The sequence below is a fragment of the Odontesthes bonariensis genome, chromosome 9 (genome assembly GCF_027942865.1).
Source record: "Odontesthes bonariensis isolate fOdoBon6 chromosome 9, fOdoBon6.hap1, whole genome shotgun sequence".
NCBI lineage: Eukaryota > Metazoa > Chordata > Actinopteri > Atheriniformes > Atherinopsidae > Odontesthes > Odontesthes bonariensis.
In genome coordinates this window covers 14,511,376-14,534,643 of record NC_134514.1, presented here as the reverse complement: position 1 = coordinate 14,534,643, position 23,268 = coordinate 14,511,376, and the positions used below count along the sequence as shown (strand labels likewise).

General features: G+C 44.5%; 1 protein-coding gene across 2 annotated transcripts; it reads left to right on the top strand.

Annotated features, from left to right (window-relative positions):
- Nucleotides 1-22,140, top strand: LOC142388231 (mediator of RNA polymerase II transcription subunit 13-like). 2 transcript variants are annotated; one of them, XM_075473263.1, is made up of 30 exons: nucleotides 1-871; nucleotides 1,640-1,874; nucleotides 3,839-4,007; nucleotides 7,853-7,998; nucleotides 8,115-8,312; nucleotides 8,843-9,037; nucleotides 9,134-9,290; nucleotides 9,388-9,495; nucleotides 9,581-10,270; nucleotides 10,367-10,580; nucleotides 11,449-11,479; nucleotides 11,600-11,721; nucleotides 11,857-11,947; nucleotides 12,058-12,254; nucleotides 12,368-12,567; nucleotides 13,559-14,448; nucleotides 14,555-14,722; nucleotides 14,816-15,039; nucleotides 15,145-15,340; nucleotides 15,446-15,812; nucleotides 17,332-17,548; nucleotides 18,272-18,463; nucleotides 18,566-18,789; nucleotides 18,888-19,033; nucleotides 19,123-19,281; nucleotides 19,380-19,562; nucleotides 19,923-20,080; nucleotides 20,375-20,539; nucleotides 21,021-21,121; nucleotides 21,223-22,140. In XM_075473263.1, exons 1-30 carry the CDS (start codon nucleotides 806-808, stop codon nucleotides 21,353-21,355), a joined length of 6,342 nt encoding a protein of 2,113 aa, XP_075329378.1. In that variant the 5' UTR covers nucleotides 1-805; the 3' UTR covers nucleotides 21,356-22,140. The 2 variants fall into 2 exon arrangements, with proteins under 2 accessions (XP_075329378.1, XP_075329379.1); XM_075473264.1 differs by having other exon boundaries at nucleotides 2-871; nucleotides 18,891-19,033.
- Nucleotides 22,141-23,268: the final 1,128 nt, after the last annotated feature.

Genomic DNA, 23,268 nt, shown 5'->3' with positions numbered 1-23,268 from the left:
AGGCAGAGTTGTCCTCCTGGCCGCCATTAAAGAATTCAATCCATGAACTCAAATAATGGAAATCTGCAGGACCCATGGATCAGACAGAAAAGACCAGCCGATGAGTAGTCTCGCAGATTTGGCATTTCACCTTTTTTAAGAGCGTTTTGACTATGACGGAGCACCGTGATGGTTTTAGTGGAAAGGAGGGCGGTGTAGCTAATTGTTTTATTTAGCTAGCAGGCTAGCGTTGGAGCTCTGGTATGTTAGCTTGTGAGCTAGCTGGCTAGCAGAGATCAGGGGGAGGGGAGAGTTCCTTTGCTTTGAAATTGTTTCAGATGAGCTAGCTGACATTAGCATTAGCATTCAAGGCACTGGGATTTTGCGATGAAGTTTCTTTTAGTTTTCGAGCTAATAATTTTATTGCGCATATAACTTTTCTGGTGTTGGATTTAACGCTAGTTGTGTTAGTCAGGTTGTGTTAGTGTTGACTGTTTGATGTGAAGGTAATGTGACCGCGAGCTTGCGGCTAACCAGATCAGACAATACATTTCAAATAGGATTGATGAATCGAATAGCTAGAAGCCTACAGTTGACGCTATCTGGCTGCCTGTCTAACGTTAGCCTAGCCACTAGGCTAGCGGTGGCTATCGCCGGGTAGAAGTTGTCCGACTTGCAGTAGCTAGCTGTAGCTAGCAGTTGGTCAGCGCTTTAACGGGGATCATTACAACTGAGCATAGTTTCGCTGGCGAGTTTCACAGATCAGCTAAAGCCCCGAAGGTGATTGAGACAATGGACTTTAACGTTACCACCACGCAGTGAAAGGATGAGTTCGTGCTTTGTACCAAACGGGGCCAGTTTGGAGGACTGCCACTCCAACCTCTTCTGCCTGGTAAGACTCTGCTCTGTGCGCTAGCTAGCGTTAGCTGTGATAGTGCGAGGCCAGAAAGCCATTTTGGCTAATAAGGCAACAAGCTTTGTAACGTCAGTTGCAGTCTGGCGTGAAGGCATCGGGCCTGCAACTTGTAAATCGTGATCCAGCTAACTTTCATAACAGAGAAAGCACGCGCTGCACGGAAACTTCAAGAATAATATTTGTTCAAGAAAATGGCATGATCACGTCTTTACACTGCAGTTGTTACAGGATTATTGAACGTTAGCTGAGTGATAGTAACGAACAGGTTGGCTCAACAGGCAATTATTTCAAACGCACCCTGTTATTTTTGAATTAAGACAGCCATGCCTTTAAATGATAAGTTAAATCAAGCATTTGTTGTTTTGTTTTTTAAATTGCTGCAGCTAACCTGATTTTTAGACTCTGATCTTCACTTGTTGTCAACTTTAGGATGAGTTACTGCTTCATGCTTTGAGGCATAGTGTGGTGACAGATTCACGAAGAATTGCAGCACTTTTAATATTGTCTACAAGCCTGATTTTCTAATTTAAAAAAATATTTAATTTAAAGACATTTTCTGTATGACAGTTAAAACTGTCTTCAGTTTATTACTGCTGTGTGTGTGTGTGTGTGTGTGTGTGTGTGTGTGTGTAGTGTGTAGTGGAACAGATGCATGCATAGCTATGCAGTCAACAACTGACAATTGGCCTAATGCTGTGTAGCTCTGGTATGTGTTCATTCTCACACTGTTTTTCTTCTCTTTAGGCTGATTTGACTGGAATAAAATGGCGGCGTTTTGTGTGGCAAGGACCCACTTCTTCGCCCATCCTTTTCCCAGTGACCGAGGAGGACCCGATCTTGTGTAGTTTCAGCCGATGCCTGGCTGCAGATGTGCTGAGTGTGTGGAGAAGGCACCACACCCCGGGTCGCAGGGAGCTCTGGCTTTTCTGGTGGGGGGATGACCCCAGTTTTGCAGAGCTTATCCACAATGAGCTCTCGAGTAAGTGAAGGCAACACTTGCATCCTTTCTGCAGGATTCCTGATCCTCCTACTATCAGACTTTTGTCACAGCGAATGCACATTTAATTCATGTCAATGCCAGCAATATTATGGCATCCTCAAAGGGCTGGGTGATTATGGTCAGAACGGCCACAGAGTCGAGATTCATTAGTTTTGTTTTATGTTATTCATTGACACCCATGAATTGTCCAGCCATGGACAATTAATGATTTGAGTCACTTTTTTTTCTGTTTACGTGAACGTGAAGCAACACTTAACTCTGTGCCAGTGTGTAGTATCAACAACCAGCAACAGAACTTGTCGGGTTTTGAGTTAGAATTTTTAAAGAAACTAGATTTTAGAATATCAGTGATTTTGATTTAGAATAAGATGAATCGACATGATTGGCAGTGACTGGAGAAATGTTTGCAATGAAATATTACAGTTGCAGCTGAAAGCTTATCCAGCTGCACCTCCATATTCTCTCGCATTCATTTAATTGGACCAAAAGAGCAATGCTGCCACCACGAGCATTCGTTTGCTCAGTGGTTCAGGATTATTACAGGTGTTTAGCATCCAAACAGGCCTAACATGAAACACTAATACCTCTGTAAGTCGTCGCCCCCGTCTTGTCACGTGATCTGATTCCGTCGAAGAGACTCTCATTCCACCGCTCACTTTTGTTTATGGCGTCGCAACAGGTTCGTCGTGCTGCTACTATGAGTTACAGTAAACTGTTATGAATATTAGAGCACAGCTGTCAGTTTGTGCCTGATCTTGCATAGCTAAACCATTTCCATGTCTCTAAGGTGACAAGACGGCTTTTCCTTGGCGTTACTTCACAGCCTTTAACTGTTATTAATCAAACTTGTTTGAGATTTACAAAGCTCATACTCTCTCATCTCCGAGGACGCTGTGACAGCTGAGGAAACTGTCACAACTGCAGAGAACCGCTGGCGTTTGTGTGTCAGCAAAAGAAGCGCTTATCTAGATTTTTTTTATTTTTTAAATTTATTTCATTTGGTCACCTGTCCACCCGAAAACAAAATTAACTAGTCAAACTAATTCATTACGTTGCCCAGCCCCACATTTGCCCTAAATCTCAAGTGTATCCACATACAATATCATCTTGGTCGTTGGCAAAATTTGAGAGCAATGGCTGATGCTGATAACCAACACTCTGTAGAGCTGATGTGCTGACGGTCACAGGCCAAATAGTTTGCTTTATGAAAACCTTGTTCATGTTTAAACATGTTAAGTGTTTGACAGTAAGGCCAATCCTGCTGCTGCAAAGAATTAATAGCATTTGTAATGATGCAGATGTCTGATAAGTAATGAAAGCCCAAGTGATTTAAAGTCTTTAAAGCCTTGTGGGATCAATTGGCTCTCATTCAGAGCTACAGACTTGTACTGTTATGCTAGAGTAGACTGTTCGGACGCAGTCTGGATTATTCTTTGTTTGTTCCGGCTTTGTTGACATTTGTGTCGGTTCAAAAAAAAAATAAATTCCCTTTAGGGACTGACAGAATGACGAGGTATTCTGTGTCTTGTCTCGATGAGGGTCAAGTGTTGCTGGCAGATGGCAAAGATTGGTCATTACAGACGTAGAGGTGGCATCATTTTCACAAACCTCTGTGAAGCTGCATAAACACTTGGAAGGTCTCATTTGTAGATGAGAGCAAGAATGGCAAAAAAGATATCAGCGAGCCACCAATCTCTCATGAAAAACCATCACCAGAACATAATTCTGATATTTTTCTTTTTGATATGTGCAAAACGGTTTATTTTCTTACATGTACATCAGTAACCAAGTTGAATCTTTTCATTTTGGACCGCAACACAGTACAAATTTAACATGAGGTTGACATATTTTGCTTGAGGTTAAATGTGCACCGTAGATGTACCAGGAAAAAAGGGCGTCTGCTTGTTAAAATCATGTAAATTTGTGTGTCTGCCTCGTTTCAGGTGAGGAGGACGGCGAGTGGGAGAGTGGCCTGTCCTACGAGTGTCGAACGCTCCTGTTCAAAGCCATTCACAACCTGCTGGAGCGCTGTCTCATGAACCGTGGCTTTGTTCGCATTGGCAAGTGGTTTGTTAAGCCATACCAAAAGGAGGAAAAGAGCATTAATAGAAGGTAAGTTGTGTTTGCTAATGGCAGGCAACAAAGTTATGACATGTCATCAATTCTGAAATTAAAGGCGGCCGCTCCGTGAATATTCTGGCGTCACATTGCAGGGATAAGCTGCCGGTGAGGAATCGTAACAGAAATGTATTTAACAATCACAAGAATATTGATCAGCTGAATTTCACACATTGGGTCACAATTAGGAAGCGAGAATCGGCCTTTTCACCGGGCACGTGCCTGTGCCATGTGTAGGCCTACTTAGTAATTCTCTCTAAAACACAAAAGAAGCAGCAGAGTCATTGGCAGGTCGGTAAATATGGCAGCAGAGCAGCAGGTCATGAGTTGTGCTTGTGCTGACAGGCCAAACATTAGTCATTATCTGCTGTTGAAGTATTTGTTGAAGTTTGTGCGTAGTGGCGGGGGGGCTGACGCTGGCTGACTGACACAATTTTCTTTACAGAGTTGGAACTACTGATAAATGTGTTGTATTTGTTGGGAACACTGCTGCAAGCATGCACGCAACGTTTTCTACAAGGGCTGTCAAAGAGCGCTTCTTCCACAGCCGTGAAAGGCAGATGTTGGGATGTGTGTGCCAGTACTGTCAAGTTATTTGAAATCTTTAATCCAGATCAGTGACGAGACTCTTCTTGGCTAACCGCGGATTTGTTTTAGTTTTCAAATTGGTTTCAATTCTAACCACATGGACGATTTTCAGATGCAAATGTGCCCCAATGAAAATGCATCATTACCGCCAAAAGTTGTCTTAGATGAAGGCTGCATAGCGGACAAGTTGTGACGTAGTTGTTTTTGTGTCGAGAAGCGAGACGACAGAACAGATCCGCAGCTGAGAAGTTTGCACAGACGGAATAGTCAAAATCTCAGCTCGGGTTTTTAAATCACCGTTATCTAAGCGGTGTTCATCTAGTTCAGAGTTCTAGAGGGGGCAATTAACATAGGTTTTGTTGCTAGGTTGTCTCTCAGTCTATGTTCTGCACTATAAACACTGTTAATCTAAACAGCAAGACGTAAATTTGTTGCTAGGCTACGTGTCTGGCTTCAGTAAAAACAGGAGCTGCTGTTTTTTTGCAAACGCTGCTGTACAAACCGTGATCAGATAGCCCGAAACACTTCTTCTGGCCGTGCCGAGGTTTGTCTTTCGCACTTTAGCTAGATGAGCGAAGTTGGTGTTGGCTGGATGTTCTGTGGCAACACCTAAACTCACTTATTCAGACAGTGATTTCCTCTTTCTAATTTGCTTGACTGGCAGACATCGCTACGGTTAAATTTCTGTTGTCGGCGTGCGTGGAGCATTCAGTGAACTGTAGGAGCCGTCTCTTGGACTGAAAAGTTTTTGAATCAGTGGTGCAAATGCTTGTGCTAAAGTTTTGAGTTCTGGTCCTTAGTTTAATTTTTTTGTTTGTGAGGCAGCTCTCTGATCTTGATTGTGTGTCATGTTGTCAGTATCAGTACGGCTATGGAAAGTGTTGTAATTGGGTTTATAATGCACCGCTTTGCAATTAGTGACTTTTGCCGTTATTCGAATTTGAGTGAATCAATATGAACGATTGTGAAGCTACTTTTCTTTGTCCTTTTTCTGAGGTGTGTGACTTGAAGAAAGTGGAAAAGTTCTATCGTTTGATAACTTATTTGAGAAAATGCTCCCAACAGTGCTAAAGGGAATGTTGGCCTGTTGTTAACGCATTATGTTTGACAACTTGGACAGAAGGGAAAGGCTCACTTGACATATGTTCTTTCTCTGTGGTGAAAGTTAGCTCGACAGTTGCTGGGCTTTTGCATCTTTTTAATAACCAAAAATCTCATTTGGGATTCAGCTTGAGAAATCGCTGCAAGCTGTCTCGCTGAAACCATGTGATTAGAGTTTCTGGTGATGAAACATAATCTTTAAGAGGGGGGAAAAGAAGCTGAAACAAATGCAAAAAGATGGGACTCCGTGAAATATATCAGATGTGTTAATGTGTTGGAGTATGAAAGGGTTGTTTCAGTGACCTTATAACACCATTTGTTTTACAGTTGGCTTCACAAATTGTGTCATTTGGCGCGTCGCCTTATTTCTTCAGAATTTCCTGCACCGTGGTTGTCTTTTAATGCTCGTTTGTGAGGGTGCCCACACGGATTCAGCGTCTTCTCTTCGATGAAGGGTCAGAGGAACCTTTAGAGTGTCCTGACAGGCAAATCTCAACCATACCTCTGTGGTAATGTTCATCCGGGAATGAATTGTGTTTTAATGTGCGGCTCTCTGGTCCACTTCCATCTGGCAACTTTCTCATTGATTTCAGAGAGTTTTTTGTCGCTGTTAAAGAGCTGTTGCGTAAAAGAGGATGTGATTTATTGTTCACTGGTGTTCAGCTTCTGTTATTATATAAAGAGGGCCACAAATATCTGTGTGTGTGTGTGTGTGTTAAGGCTGCAGAGCAGTACCTTTTTAACAGAAGAGACTGGCAGTCTTGCTGTCGCCTGCCCTCTCTGGCTGGTAAACACAGCAGTCTTTGGAAAATGCTGAGTATGCACTGTGGTTTTACAGCAACCATGTCAACAAGGACTATTTTAGTGCATTTAGCCGCCTGGACCTCCAGACATGGTTAGAAAATAAAGATGGACAATGTTTTGACATTGGTAATCATGATGTAATAATTATTTCCCACGTTTATTTTCGGCACATCTATGCTTGTCTGTCACTCGCGAGTGGGTTTTCTTAATAATTCAACCTGGTGAAACGGCGTGTTAGCCTGGCTGACGCGTCCACAATCTCGATGAGATGGTGGTCTGGGAACTAGGTGTGCATTTTCTCGTATTTGAGGCGTGGTTTACGAATGCCTAGAGCCGTTTATTGGGCGCTACGAATGTCTATCAAATGACGTCAAGTTCTTCCCATGCTGCTTTGCGCGCGATTAATAGCCAATTGTATCACTTCTACCAGATGACGACAGAAATTCGACAAGGAAGAAGAAAAAAATGGAAAATAAAAGTAAACTTGCGCTCTAAGCTACTTAAATTGACAACAAAGTAGGCCTATATGCTATATTCTACATGAATTTTTATGTTGTAGAGTTGTGAATTTATTTTAATAATGGAGAAATTGAGCAGCCTTGCTTTGTTGTCTACAGTAGTAGATCAACCCTCATCTTACTTTGAAGCTCCCAGCTCCCAGAAGTGACGTCGACGTAGCTTTAGCAGCAGAAAAGCTATCAGGCTTGTGTTGATGATAATAATAAACTCCTGGACTATGTACAAACTTCCAAATGCATCGTTTTGTGAGTACAGACCATATTTGTACTACTGTAGAAGTTTGGTTTCATGACGTGATTTTAGTGTGGTAATTTTGGAGATACTGCCAGGGTCCGTTAGCGCTTGTACTAAGCTATTCGGGATAACTCTGTAACTCAGCTGATGTTCAGCCAATATCGGAAAAACGGGTGGGCTACTTGGCTGGATGTCACGGTTCAAATGACCCTAGGGTGAATCTACTCCGAAACACTTTCTAAGGCTGCATTGAACGGTAACGTTGTGTCCGCTGTCATGTTGGATTAACACTCTACAAGCTTCGGTGTAGCGCATAGACGTCGTCATCGTCTTGCTGCCCCCCCCCCTGTTCTGTGATTGGTTCCCAAACTCTGGCAAAAATAAGGGCGGTGGTTTCCAGGCTGACTTTGCTGTGAGAATGAAATCGAGCGCAAAGCAGCATGGGAATTCCCAGGCTAACGGCGTGTGGTATATCCACCACGATTTGTGGAGATAAGCTCCCATAAAGGACGAATGCATTTTACACTATGTTCAGAGTTTGTGCTGTAATCTCACTAAATACTGAAATGTCTGTTTTATCTTTGGCCTTGCAGCGAACACCTTTCTTGCGCCTTCACCTTCTTTGTCCACGGCGACAGTAACGTGTGCACGAGTGTGGAGATTGCTCAACACCAGCCTCTACAGAGACTGAGCGAAGAGCATCTTAGTCTCGTACAGCAGAGCTCCAGCCCCCTGCAAGGTAAGACCGTGGGAGTTTTGCCCAGTCTTGCAGACCTAAATGGAGCCGTTTTGGAGTTGTGGTACATTTAACTGTTTTTTTGATGGAGGTGTTCGATATGTGCTGTGACCACGCAGTTATCCTGAGCCCATACGGATTAAACGGGACCCTCACCGGCCAGGCTTTCAAGATGTCAGACCATCCTACTCAGAAGCTCATAGAAGAGTGGAGGCAGTTTTATCCTATTTTCCCCAATCCCAAGGAGGTCCAGGAGGACAAGATGGAAGACACAGACTGGGAGGACGACTCCCTGGCAGCTGTGGAGGTCCTTGTCGGTAAGGCTTTCTAATGATTTGATAATGTGCCGATGGGTGATAGGAATACAAGCAAGTAAGTTTCCATTAAATTTCAAAGGACAACTTTAGTGATACTTAACTTTTTTTTAATGAATTTCTTTCATGTTGTTTGACAGTAAGCTCAAATAGCTCGAGGTTTTTCTGCATGCCTTAAAATATTTAGAAGAAAAAGGAGAAATCCTGATTGGTTTCATCGCAGGCCTGGATTAGTTGGAGAATCATTCCATTAAAACAATTTTAGAAAGAACCTTTGCTGTACCAGTAACATGTAATCTAAATGAGAAACTGGTTTGATGTATTCCAGTGGCAGGTTACATAAAGTATATTTAAAAAGAAACAAGAGTGGGAAACAATCATTCAGGCTAAAGGTGTTCCCAGAGGTAGTGGTGGTGATGATGATGAGCAACTCAATCCCATTAAAACCCTTCTGATATTGTTGGCTTTCTGATTTTTATTTTTTATGGCCATCATTGCATTTTCTTTAAATTGATAAATGTGTTTGGTTTCAGCGGGAGTTAGGATGGTCTACCCTTCCTGCCTGGTGCTCCTCCCCCTGTCGGACCTCCCTGCTGTGGTCCCTCAGGGCTCAGCTAACACCCCAGGAGGCCAGTGCAGTGCTCAGCAGGGTCAGGCCGCTCACAGAGATCCTGCCATATCCTCTGTCACCCTGACTCCTCCAACATCACCAGAGGAAGCTCACACTGGTAAGACTTGGACCTGCAGGATGACCAGAAATGAGCACACTTGTACCAGACTTTACCTAAAGATTCTTTCTTTTTCTTTCTTTGGACTTCCCTCAGACTATCAGCCATCCCACAGGTGGCTAAAGTTGTCCTCTGCATCCGACTGCTACAGCTCTAACAATACTCTTCATGGGGGTAAGATCCCTCGCAGGATGGCCAGCCAGATGGTGGAGTCTGTGTGGCAGGAGTATAACATAAACCGTACAGGGAACAAGTATGTTCAGTGCCCTCTCTTCCAGAGAATGAGCATTTCTCATCAAAGGCGTATCTCCATGCCGACTGATGAAATGTCTGTCCGTCTTATTTACCAGGAGAAAGTTTACAACCTTGACAAACGGGGCCTGTGAGGAGGAGTCGGACAAATCTGGACTCTGGGATTTTGTGGAGCCAATTTACAGGCCACTTTGCAATTGCTCAAGGTATACTGAGGGGGTACAGGTTCACCAGTGTTTTCTGTTTTCTGATTGAAAGAAAGTGTCTTTAGTAATTGTTTTATCCACCTAGGCATAAGAGTCAGAAGCAGCGATCCAGCAGCACCTCAGGACACCCGCCTTCTTCAGGCCAGCCTGCCCAGCCGGCCCCCAAGCACAAGCTGGGTGAGAAGATGGAAAAGGGGGAGAAGCAGCAGCGGAGGCCGCAGACACCTTTTCACCACCGCAACTCGGTAAGCGAGGAGCAGTCCCTGGAGCCGCAGACCTCTCGGCTGTGCCCCAGACCACAGGAGGAGGGCTCGTATCCCAGCCTGCACCACGTGGACACAGTACCACCCAAAGCCCCCTCACTGCACGCACACGGCCCCCCCGCAGACCTTGTCGGATCCCCGCCTCCCCCTCCTCTCAGTCCACATCCCTGTGACCTGAGCGGCTTGAAGAACTCTTCCACGCCCATTCATCAGCCGTTCTACCCGCCATCAGTGGAGCCCTGTCTGGTGCCACAAAAGGGCTCATCTGAGGAGCCTCAGCTAGAGAACATGCCCTTGCCTTTGCCCTTACCTCCAAACTACAATGAAACCTTGGAACCCGCCGTGTTTGTAGGCTCAGCTATAAGCCCCAGTGAAGACTCTACCCACAACCCCTGGAAGTATTTCAACCTGCCCAGGAAGAAGGACTCAAACTTTGTGACGCCCCAGCTGCCTGTGGATAAAGTAGGAGACCACGGTGGAGGAGGAACAGAAAGTGTGGTCTCCGTCACTGAGTAAGTGTTTACTCTCTCGTCCCTCAGATGCATTTCAACAAATGTTGCTGTTTTCTTGAAAAAGAATGTCTCTCTTAACACTCTACCTCCCCTCAGGCTGATGTGTGACTCCTCGCAGCCTCTGAAGGTGTCCCAAGAGCTGGTCAGAACTTACGCCCAGCGGAGAAACAGCCATCTTGTGTCCACCACAGGAGATGGAGAGCAAAGTGAGGAGCCGGACCCTTACGCCTTCGTAGAAGGAGACGAGGAGTTCACCTTTACGGAGAAGAAAGACAAAGCCGCGGAGAAAGAGGGCAACAAGAAACACAAGGTGGGTTCCTGACATGGATGGAGATGCTTGTTTATCACAGTTGTTGCTCAAATCTGCTCTTGTTGGCCGTTAAAGTGGTAACTTTTTAGCATCTGTGTTGGTTTTATTTCTGGGTAGAAATCTTAGTCCAGGGTTAATTTCCTCTCCTTTTCCTGCGTGTTAGTAGCTGCATATTAAAGTGTGCGAGACAAATATTGAGAGCTGGGTATTGTCCCTCGGGACCAACTGAAACGCGTCTGTTTCATAAATGATCATTAGAAAAATCATTTTTAAAAAAATGTTTTAATCTGCGTTGCTTATAGTTTCATTTGCTATTTACTAATGTTACTATTAAATTGTACTTTATTTTAAACTGTATTTTTTTTTTCAGGGAAAAGTACACTTTTCTCTGTTTTTACCCCCCAAAAACCTGTTTATACATTTCCCCTATTCTACAGTTTTTAACCGAAATCTAGAATGTCTCCCACATCTTATTTGTTTTAGAATATTTCCAATTTAAATTCCAGTCTCACAACACGCAAAAGTATATTTGTTGTACGTATTGTAGTGTTACAAACTTAAAGGAAGCTTACTGCGTTGCAGGATGCTCATATGTTCTTCCAGAGCTCCTAAAACCTTTACGGTGCTTTATGGAAGGAGTCACCTCAGTGCAGGGGTGTCTTTGTGAGTGTAGTGTAAAAACAAAGTAGCAAGCTCATCAATATTGCTCCACTGGAGGTTTAAAAGATGAACACAAATTGCCTGTAACTTTTTGATTTTAGTGGCGGTAGTGTCCCTAACTGATCTGCTTCATGTAAAATTGAAAAGAAATTCTTGTCTCTATAATTCCCGTCTTGTCTTCTTGCCCCCTTTTTCTTTCTTTATTCAGTTGGACGAAGGGTCCGAAACATCTGCAGAAGGTGAGAATGGAATATATTTATTTTCTTCAGGTTGCTTACAGCTTTGACATTAATTAGATAAAACTACATGGAGCTTTGTATCTCACCAAGGTCTTCCCTCTAATTTGTTATACTCTGCAGATGGTCAGGGTCCATCAGGCAGTAAAGCTCCAGCCTCAACCAGCCTCACCCACGTGAACGACTTGGCTGTGTCCTACAGTGACCTGGATAAAATCTTCAACTCGGATGAAGATGAGCTAACTGTAAGTGAATTAAGATGAAACGTATGAGTACTTTTGACCCTTTTAGGTTCTGATATGTTCGGGAAGTACTGCTGTGGCGTTGAAGCACTGAAATGTAACATGGACTTAAAATATTGTTTTGTTTTTCTGTCACAGCCGAGATCCAGAAGAGCCGGAGTTGGTACAGAGGACAAGTTTGGCTGCAAAGAAACTAAACAAGCGACTCTGGATCCCCTGTCGTGCATAAGTAAGGAAACCAAGCGTCGGCTACTGATTGCGCATCATCATTTTTCAACATGTTTCAAGAGAATTAACGTTTTTTCTGTCTTTCTGTTTTTTCGTTTTTTTTTCCTCCAGGCTCAGCAGACCTACACCAGATGTTTCCCACCCCGCCTTCCCTTGAGCAGCAGGGCTACTCCCCCATGAACTCTGGGAGCAAAGACAGCCTGGAAACAGGGGCAGGCCTCACCCTGTTGGACGGCAGCCAGCTTAACAGCCACTTCAAGATGGAGGTGGAGGAGGGTTTCTGCAGCCCGAAGCCATCAGAAATAAAGGTGCGACACATGATACAACCGCAGACGAGGGATGAAGCAGAAGTATTGAGCCGCATCACTCTTTCCCTTATTTTTTAGATGTTTTTACTAAGTGCCAGTTTGTCTGCTTTCAGGATTTCTCCTTCGTGTACAAGGCAGAGACATGTCAGTTATTCATGGGCTGTACTATGTACGCACCACTCAAGACACTACCTAGCCAGTGTCTGTTGCCTATCAAACTGCCAGAAGACTGTGTGTACACGCCGAGCTGGACCATGGGCAAGATGGAACTAATGCCTCCAGTGTCAAATGTCAATCTCCTCACTAAAGACAGGTAAAGGAATTTGATATTAAACAAGGGGGGGGGTGATTACCACATGGCTAAGAAGCATGTCAATACAGCCAAGCATTACCGCTGGATCGCTGTTGTTATATTAATGTCATCATAACATTTGGGGTACTCACCAACAGCTGTGAGCTTGTTTCTCTGTAATGAGACGCTCCCATTCATGGAGCATCATAGCAGGTTGCAGTGAAGCGATAGTGGATTCAGTGTCATAACAGTGCAAAGTGTTCCTTTCAAGGCCGTTGCAGAACAATTGGCTTGTGACGTTATGTTTATTTCAAGATTTTTTTTTCTTTTTTTTTCTTTTTTGGCGAACCACTCGCTGCCTGGTAACAAATGACACATAGCCAGATGTCCATGGGCCCCCTGCTTTGGGACCCCTGCTGTACGCAGTGCCAAGAATGTCTCCCTCAGAAATTGGTTTAGCTCAATCTGTAGCTTTTCAAACACCCTTTCCATTAACATTGTGTGTGCATTGTGAAAACTAAACATGCAAGTTTAACCTATTGCACAGTTACTAAGGGTGTGGGAACAAAACCGTAAGATTCAAAATGAGTCTGTTTTTATAAATGCGTTTTAAAGAACAGTTGGTCTCTTAACGCTCATTGCGACGCCGACTGCCGTTTCTGAATGCTGACCGGTATTTTTGAACGGTGCTGCAACACTTGTTTGTGGATGCCTAACTGTCTGCTGGTTCTGAGTTCATGTTTTCGGTGGTCCCAGTATTTCAGTTGGCCTTGATGAGCCCACATTTAGCCACTGTAATAGTAAGCGATCAAAATTAGGGGTAGAAATAATTTTTATTTTGCTATGAAAAATGCAATTTAAAATAAATGTATATACATCTCGTTAATTTTAAAGACGGCATCAAATGGCAATGAATTACAACAATGCTTCCAGTGTCTCTAACCATGTGGTGAAGATATAATATTAGACGGCACTTTGTTAAGATAATTCATTCTTTTTCTCTATGAAACAGTAACGTCCCGAGTGTGGAGCCCGACTACAGCCAGACCTACACCCCTCAAACCCAGACACCCTTTTTGTCCAGCAGTGCTCCTCCCAGCAACAGCGGTGCAGGCATCCTACCTTCTCCAGCCACGCCACGCTTCTCCGTGCCCACGCCTCGCACGCCACGCACTCCACGCACTCCCCGCGGCCCATCCAGCGTCCAGGGCTCCCTCAAATATGACAATTCTGACCTTTACTCTCCAGCCTCCACGCCTTCCACCTGTCGACCCCTCAGCTCTGTCGAGCCAGCCACCGTGGCCTCCATCCCAGAGGCTCACAGCCTTTATGTCACCCTCATACTTTCCGAGTCTGTCATGAACCTCTTCAAGGACTGCAACTTCGACAGTTGCTGCGTCTGCGTCTGCAACATGAACATCCGCGGGGCAGATGTAGGCGTGTACCTCAAGGACAACGGTGAGGCCCAGTACCCCTGCACTTGTGGCTTCAGCGCCGTCACAAACCGGCGCTTCGGCCAGTCAGCTGGGCTTTTTCTGGAGGATGAACTTGACGTGGTTGGACGGGGCTCAGACGCCAGTCGGGACACAGAGCGATGTTTCGAAGAGCTGAGAGCTACCACGACACACAAAGCTGGTAGTCTGAAGGAGAAGCCTCCAGATGAGCTCATCCTGATGCTGCAGGATCAGTGCACCAACCCATTTGCTCCAATGGCCGGTGTGGAGTACTCCAAGGTGGGCTCAGCCCCCAGTTCATTCCTGAGGATCGACGAGAGAGACTGTTATAATGACTGCTACATGGCGCTGGAGCATGGCAGGCAGTTCATGGACAATATGTCGGGAGGCAAAGTAGATGAAACACTTGTGAAAAGCACCTGTCTTCATCAGTGGCCAAAATGCAAATGTATGTATCGTATGTCTCCTTTCTCATACTACAAGATGATCTCCCATATTGTGGCATCATTAAACATGGTAAGCTAAGACTTTTTTTCTTGTTATTCTTCTTGTAGCAGCGGACATGAGCAAGCTGTTCTCTCAGGACGTCCTGCGGGTGTTGTTGTCCCTCCAGCCTGTGCTGCAGGACACCATTCAGAAGAAGAGGAGTGTGCGCTCCTGGGGCGTACAGGGACCTCTCACCTGGCAACAGTTCCACAAAATGGCTGGCAGGGGATCTTACGGTATGTGTGGGGGGGATTCCGATTCCTTCACAAAAAGAAAGGCTGCTACAATATTTCAAAACTCATGGGTCCCGTGTCTTCTTTTCGTCACAGGCACAGATGAGTCTCCCGAGCCTCTGCCCATCCCAACCTTTCTGGTTGGTTACGAGTATGACTTTGTGGTGCTGTCTCCTTTTGGGTTGCCTTACTGGGAGAAGCTTCTTCTTGATCCTTTTGGTTCCCAGAGAGATGTGGGATATGTCGTCATCTGCCCAGAAAACGAGGCCCTGCTTCGTGGCGCCAAGACCTTTTTTAAAGATCTGAGTGCAATGTATGAGGTATGCAGCTCAAAGTCTTCCTGTCCCAGTATGCCCACGAAAAAGTTTCTCTGCCAAAAGATTCGATTCACAGCGTTCTTGTGTTTGCCCTCTTTCTCTCAACAGGCATGCCAGCTGGGGCAACACAGGCCCATCTGCAAGAGTCACCCAGAGGGTATACTGACGGTTGGCACCACAGAAGGCAGGAGCATGACGGAGCAGCCCCTCAGTGACTGGTTCCTCAACATGGCTGCCAGAGAAGGAAACAATGAAGCCTTTAATAAGCTCAAACTCTTTGCTCAAGTGTGTCGCTATGATCTAGGTAATTTTTTGCTCCCTTTGATTTAAAAACCCAAAACTACCAATGTCATGTGGTCTATAAAAACTGAATATTCTTTAACTATATTTATCTTGTGACCCATTTCAGCTCCATACCTGTCAGAGCAGCCTTTGGATAGCTCTCTGTTGTCCCAGCGCAGTCCCGCCCCGGCTGCCTCCTCCTCCTCCTCCCCCCAAACCTCCAACTCTTCCGGCATCTCCTCAGGACTCCAGAGCACCAACACTACCAGCACCAGCTCTGCCCCGGTCAGCAGCACCCCTCCCTCCTCTTTGCCAGGCTCCCAGACTATCGGGGGAATGGCCTCAGCAAAGCCAAGTTCCTTCTCGCCATTTGGGACTGCAGGCTTGCAGGGCAGCGCAACTCAGAATGGACCTCAGTCAAATCCACAAGGGGGTGGGGGCTTGGCAGAAAATGGATCCAACCAGCCTCAGGGGCCCACAGAGACACCAGAGAGGTAGAATACCACTCGTTTTATATCAGCTAATTACACTTGTAAGCATATTTTCAGCATGTTTAACCACTCTTGATTTGCATGAGTTGTTCTGTCTCAGTTGTTTCTACTGACAGGGAAATGTCTAATGTTTTGCTTTGGTTGTAATTTTATAATCGGACCAAGCCGATCCATATGTGGCAAACATTGAATTTGGTCTCAGTTTAAGCTTTGAGGAACACTGGGGTCTGAAGCTGCTTGACAGAGAGTGAGTTGTTTGGCTCTGAATGCAGCAAAGCTCACTTTCACTTGCATGTTTCTATCCATGTGGCAAATTGGCCGTGAGGCAGTGAGCTAACAGATGTGAGAGAAAAGCCAGCAAAAGCAGTGATGAAGAAATGCCATTTTAAAAGCAAGCCAAGTGTTGAAAGCTCAGCAGCTTCACTGGTTTGTTGTGTGTTGGCAGAACAATAGTTTAATCATCTCCAGAACAACTGATGACATAAGAAGTTTAATAATGGCTGAACACAGAGTTCTACCTCAACTCAATTTATTATGTGTTGTTTTGAGGAGAGTTTCAGCTTATTTTCTTCACCAAGCAAAGGTTAAAGGCGCAGGTATTTTTTTTTATTTGTGTGTCAGCAGGATAAAATTCAAGACTTTCACGGGCTGAATTTGTTATAAAACTTGGTCGAGTTGACAAAGGAAGAAACCATTAAACTTTGGCACAGATCTAAATTTATTTCTTAAAAATGTGTGAACTTTGGTAATGAAGTTGGCCGAGCATGTTATCCTCAAGTGCTGTTCAAGTTGATAACTGATCATGTATTCGCCTACTTTTAGCATTCATTCATCTTTTCTTTTGGAACTGGACAAATATCAGGCTGGAAAGTTTCCCCTCCGTGGGTGTTCAAGTGTTCACTGCTGCTACTGAGGCGGGAATGATGGACTTATCTTACAATGTCGTACTATTACTGTACCAGAGTGCCATTTCAGTGCGATCTGCGACCAATAAGAACCAAAGAAACAGCATTTTAAGAATTTTGAAAATGCACCCTAAAAATGTGTGAGCGTGCTGACTATGTGGCCGCCCGGAACGGTCTTTCAGGAAGCAAAACCTACCAGACGAAGCAGAAAAACAACATGGATGTTTTTCTTGAGGAGAGACGATGTGGGAGAATCGTCGCTATCCACACCTTCACAATGTCCTGTGGACCGATTACATGCCGGTTTAAATAACCCAAAAAGTATGAACGGAATCGGGTGTGGGGTCCCGGTCAGCTTGCAGAAACTATGCACCCGGACTTAGTTAAGACCACGGTGTGTGTTCTGTGTCTTTTTTTTGCACTTGGAGTTGGCAGTTGGAGCATAGAATTAAAATGCCTTCATTAGCACTGACTGTTGCTCCTCTAATGTCAGTTGCATTGTTTGAAAAACTTCCCCGTGTCTCCAGATGGCTGAGTTGCACTTCACTTGATTTGCATACTGTCAACATGAACAATGTTATGAACATTTGATGTAATTATCCGACTTTTCCTTACAGCACAATGGAGAGAGACAAAGTGGGAAAGCCAACAGACGGAGAGTCTCACGCTGTTTCTTACCCGCCTGCCATAGTGGTCTATATCGTCGACCCTTTCAGCTATGAAGACGCAGACAGAGACATCCACTCCAGCACCTACACGCTGGGCCTGCTGCGCTGCTACATGGAAATGCTCCTGTTCCTCCCTGCTCGCATCAGAAATGCCGTCTCTGTGCAGGTAGCTGTTTCGTGTGTATTAAGAATCAAAACTTTGGAGAGGCACGTCTATATGGCACTGCAAAGTGTGCTCCGCTCCCTTTGACAATGTAATGAAAGCAGAGCAGGATACTAGAAGGCACAAGTGGGATTAGAGGGAGCGGGGGGAGTTATTAGCCGGTGCTAATGGACGTGACAACTGCCACACCTGTTGTATAGTGACACAAGATTGCATCAACTTGCCTGAGGGAATGTTGAAACATGAGAGGTGTGAATGATGAGCTAATGCTCTGAGTGTTGGTACAGCAGGGGCAACTTGAGAGAGGGTTTAAAATGCACTCAGTCCTACCCCTGCAAACGTGCTTCTGTTAGTTGGATATTTTTACAATAACTACGGGAAAAGTGGTTGGACTTTTGGGTAAATTGCATAAATCAGACTCTAGTTTTGTTTTTGTTTTTTTCCTTAGTGAATGCAGACTGAAACTGCTCTGTTGGATCCTTAAGTACCTGCTCACTTCTTTAAGGATATTAATGTTTTCTTTAAGATAATCGAGGGCCACCCCATTTTATTCCAACAACAGTTCTTCAGTAACTTTTTAAGCGGACGTTATCGCAGAAAATGGAGCAAATAGCAGTTTGCATTGAGGCTGAGGTACCAAGTGAAATATACATGTTGTTAAAGTTTAGACTGTAAATTAGAATTTATTCTAATATTCTGTTGAATTCCACCCCTCTTCTTTACCAGATTGTTCCCTGCCAGTATCTGCTGCAGCCGGTGCACAGCGGCGAGCGCCACGTCTACAACCAGCACCTGAAATCGCTGGCCTTCTCTGTGTTCACTCAGTGTCGTCGGCCTCTGCCCAACTCCACCAACTTCAAGACTCTGACGGGCTTCGGGCCCGGGCTTGCCATCGACATGGCACTTAAGAATCCAGAGGTGACTGCAAATGGTTGAATACCTCAAACTGCTGCATCCTCTGCTGTTGCTCTTTGAAACTAACAAGCGTTTTTTTGTTGTTTTTTTTTTTTCCTCGCGCAGCGGCCTGAGTGTCTGCGTCTGTACACGCCGCCCTTCATTTTGGCCCCAGTGAAAGACAAGCAGACTGAGCTCGGGGAGACGTTTGGCGAAGCATCGCAGAAGTACAACATCCTGTTTGTCGGCTACTGTCTGTCTCATGATCAGCGCTGGCTGCTGGCCTCGTGCACCGACCAACACGGAGAACTGCTGGAGACCTGCATCATTAGCATCGACGTGCCCAACAGGTGACGTGTGCTTATTTACACAGAAACTGTGCCTCAGTTCCACCGGATGAGTTTTGTTAACGATAAAGGGACATTTCTGTTTCCCGCGCATGTTTTAGCAGGGCTCGCAGGAAAAAGAGCTCCGCCAGACGAACGGGTTTGGAGAAGCTGTGGGAGTGGTGTCTCGGCCTGGTTCAGCTGACATCGCTGCCATGGAGGGTGGTGATTGGGCGGCTTGGCAGGATGGGGCATGGCGAGCTGAGAGGTACACACCGTCCTGCAGGCAGAGCGGTTCACATATTTTACTTTCACGAACATGCACGCTGATGTGCTCTTTTCTTGCTCGTGTTCCAGACTGGAGTATTTTACTGAGCAGGAGGAACTTGCAGTCTCTCAGTAAGCGGCTGAAGGAGAAGTGCAGGATGTGTGGCATCTCTGCTGCTGACACTCCCAGCATCCTCAGCGCCTGTCTGGTCGCCATGGAGCCACAAGGTTCCTTTGTCATCATGCCAGGTAAAAGGAAGATTTATCTTATCCCCAAGAATGTATTCGTTTTACTTTATGAGCGAAAACTCTAAATTCTGATGGTGTCTCTATTCTTCCTTTTGCAGATTCAGTGTCAACGGGTTCAGTGTTCGGCCGCAGCACCACACTCAACATGCAAACTTCACAGCTGAGCACGCCTCAAGACACCTCCTGTACGCACATCCTGGTGTTCCCCACCTCAGCCATGGTGCAGGTCAACACTAACACGTCAGAGCCCATTGACATCAACTTCAACCCCATAAATCCTGGTAGGTCGAATTATTCAGTGAAACGGGCTCATGGAGACATTAAAATGAAACGGGGGAAGAATTACATGGAATATATCTTCAGATGATTGGGAAGAAGTGTGTAGAAATATATAGAAAACTACCTATTAAAGAGTATTCATAATTAAGTCGATATGAATACATTCTTATTTCCGAGATGTTGGAGAAAATGGGAGGAACAGAGAGCAGTTGGATATTTTGGTCGTGTTAGGGTATACAGGATGTTTTGTGTTTGTATATTAGATCCAAAGCAGATTTGTCTGTGAATATTATCTTTTGAATATTCAAGCTGACTTCAATGTTGTGTACTGCCAAAGTCAAACTGCTCATCTTTCTCTGCAGATGGATCTGATGGCATGGGCATCTTTGACTTGTTTGGTAACGACATGGATCATGACATGGTGGATCCAGACCTCATCAACATCCTGCCCAACTCCCCCACCACATCCCCCGCTCACTCTCCTGGCTCCCACTACCATCAGGGAGGAGATGGAAGCAAGGTCCGCCACCTTCTACAAAACTAAACGATAAAACAAACATAGAATGGAATGATAGGGCCAGACCATACAGATCACTTACTGGGTGTGAAAAAGAAACCAAGCCTGTTGGAATTTTAAGGTTCCTCCAGCTGATCAAAGGAAAGATTGAAGAATTCAGTGTCTCGTAGCCTGACTCAGTATCTAAAGAGTAACACGGCACCGCACGCTGCATATGAATAACAACCAGTAAGACCTCGTGGCTGATGAGTATACAGTCGTCATCTGGTGGTTAACACGATCTTTGTCATTGTGCAGGGTCAGAGTGCCGATCGTATGGAGTCCCACGAGGAGGCTCTGAACATCCTGCAACAGCCGATGGCTTTGGGTTACTTCGTCTCCACGGCAAAGGCTGGACCACTGCCCGACTGGTTCTGGTCGGCCTGCCCTCAAGCCCAGAACCAGTGTCCGCTCTTCCTCAAGGTAAAGATTGGCTTCAACGTAACCACTTTCAACTTTAGTAAAGTGTTAGTTTTTTTTTTTCCTTTTTAATTTGCAAATTGTTGTAAATAATAACAAATGTTCGTAACGCCTCCTGAAAATCTGTTGTTGTTGTCAGAGGTGAAGCAAAACTAAGACGGTGGAAATGGGGCTTAAGTTTCCTGAATGAATTAATATATATATATATATATACATCTGTTCTACTACTATTTTCTTTTGTATACTTTATTTATAGGGTATTTGATGTACCCGACTGTGATAACAATCCAATTCCCCTCCAGGGATGAATAAAGTTACTCATCTGTCCGTCTGTAATCAGAAGAAAAGTTGCCTGTTAAATTTTGTCAGCGGACTAATCACTTGCCAGACACAGATTGTTAATCTTCCGATCATCCTTGAATAACTTGGCATTCAGTCAAATAAATCTAAAGACTTCAGTTTGTGTATCTAATTCTTTTCCCAGGCCTCTCTGCACCTACATGTGTCTTCTGTCCAATCAGACGAACTTTTGCATAGTAAACACTCCCACCCCCTGGACTCTAACCACACCTCTGATGTGCTCAGGTAGAGACGTGACCGAACTGTCTTTCAAAATAAGGAAAAGGATACCTGTTGTGCAGTCCTAGTGTTTATTCACGTTTCTTTCTCTGCCCCTCACATTTTAGATTTGTTCTAGAGCAATACAACGCCCTCTCCTGGCTGACGTGCGACCCTGCGACCCAGGACCGGCGCTCCTGCCTGCCTGTTCACTTTGTGGTGCTCACACAGTTGTACAACTTTATCATGAACATGCTCTGAACTCGTAACAGAGTCAAACTTCTGAGATCTGATTGGAGGAATCGCTCAAACTGTGGATTTCGTGCTAATGAAGAATAAGGACCTCACACTCCATCAGGGCAAATGTGGAGGAGACCCCTTCCTCCTTCTCTTCCTCCTCCCTGATGTATCTCACAGAACGCTGACTGGAAAGTCCCAATCAATCAATCAGATGCCAAGAATCCATTTAAGCATTTTGGATGATCAAGGGACGTTTCATAAGGAGAATAAATTGTCTTTTTAATGACTGTAGATGCAATCTATGAAATTTTATCTTAATGAAATGCCTGCATATATTATTTATTGTAAGTTTTTAAATGTGGAATTTTTAATGCTTAATATCTTTTATATATTACAAATCCTAGAGGGTGTGTACATCTCACTGTAAAGGAATTGGTTTAAAAAGTGTAATTTTCTCAATTACAACACGGAAAAACCTGTTCAAGTGAATTTGCTGTAGATTGCTTTTAGAATATTATTTTTTCAGAGGGTACAGACCTTTCTATTTGCCATGCTGTAAAAATGAAGTAAAAGCTGGCCTGGGCATTTGTGTCCCACCCAACAAGTGGATGAGACTTACCTCTCTGTCTGCTTCGAGTCTCTCGCACAGTAATTCAATGAGCTCTGAAGAGGAATAAAAAGGTACATTGTCAGATTATATATTTTATATAACAGATTTAGGTAATTGTGTGTATATGTGTACATATACTTGTGTGCCGCTACTGATGGTGCAGCTTACGTTTTAGGAATAAAGTGCGTCTACCTTACGGGCTTTGCTTTTGACTGTTATTTGTTAGGCGTGAGCTAGGCGCAGTTTAGAAAGTGCTTCATTAAAATAAACATTAAGAGATGGAAGTTTAAAAAAAAAAAGTAAACACAGGAAAAGCCCTTAAATATTACAGTTTTATTGAGAGCTAGATATGCAGGGATCAGTTTAAATGAAGCCATTTGAGCAGGCGCATGTACCATCAAAATACTCTGTCAAATTGTGATAGAAAAAAAATATATATTTAGTTCATAGTCTACTTTATTTGGTCTTTTTGCCCACCGATGGAAGCGTACTAGGCAACAGAAGCCCAAAGACAAAATGCTTAGGTCTAACAATTAACATCACACTAAAGATCACTTCAGCATTGAGTTAGATACAATGCAACAAAAAAAATGGCCACACATCATACATTAAAATAAAAAATTCCTGCAGTTGTGTGACAAAACTGGAGAACGTCCATCCACTTTTTATACCCGCTTCATCCAATTTGGGGTCCGGAGCCTATGCCAGCTGTCATCGGGCGAGGTACACCCACACTCACACTGAGGGTCAATTTAGAGTCACCAATTAACCTAACATGCATGTTTTTGGGTGGTGGGAGGAAGTTCGGAGCACCTGGAGAGAACCCACACATATGTGAACATGCAAACTGCACACAGAAAGGCCGCAGCCAGGATTCAAACCAGGAACCTTCTTGCTGTAAGGTGACAATGCTTAGCACCACACCACCGTGCAGCCCAACAGGAGAACTACAGCAGAGAAAAGCAATGTAGTGCATGACTCCGGGAGCAAAATTCAATTTGCAATTGCAGGTGCTCTTTTGCTTTCTTCTGCAGGTTATCTGTGACTTCCTCTAGAGTGTGTCATCAGTCATGACACCCAGGTTTCTCACAACCTTAGTTGGACAGAAAGTAGAGAGGTCACTTTTATGTTTATATTGTGTTGGAGGGTGTGATTGGCTGGGGTGACCAAAAATGGATTAAAACAAAGCATTTTACACAGAAGGTGCAGCAGAAATGTACGGCACAAGAAAAATAACGCGCCATGAAACTACAAACCAGCATACGTGGGCTCTTCAATATTATTTTGCAACCATATAAAACACAGATTTCTAACCATAACTTCG

What these genes read in the sequence shown, in the direction of transcription:
- LOC142388231 (XM_075473263.1), top strand. Translation starts at nt 806, where the DNA reads ATGAGTTCGTGCTTTGTACCAAACGGGGCCAGTTTGGAGGACTGCCAC. An exon ending in ACCAGAGGAAGCTCACACTG is followed by an intron (nt 9,038 to 9,133) that starts GTAAGACTTGGA and finishes GACTTCCCTCAG; the next exon opens with ACTATCAGCCATCCCACAGG. An exon ending in TTCCTTTGTCATCATGCCAG is followed by an intron (nt 19,282 to 19,379) that starts GTAAAAGGAAGA and finishes TTCCTTTTGCAG; the next exon opens with ATTCAGTGTCAACGGGTTCA.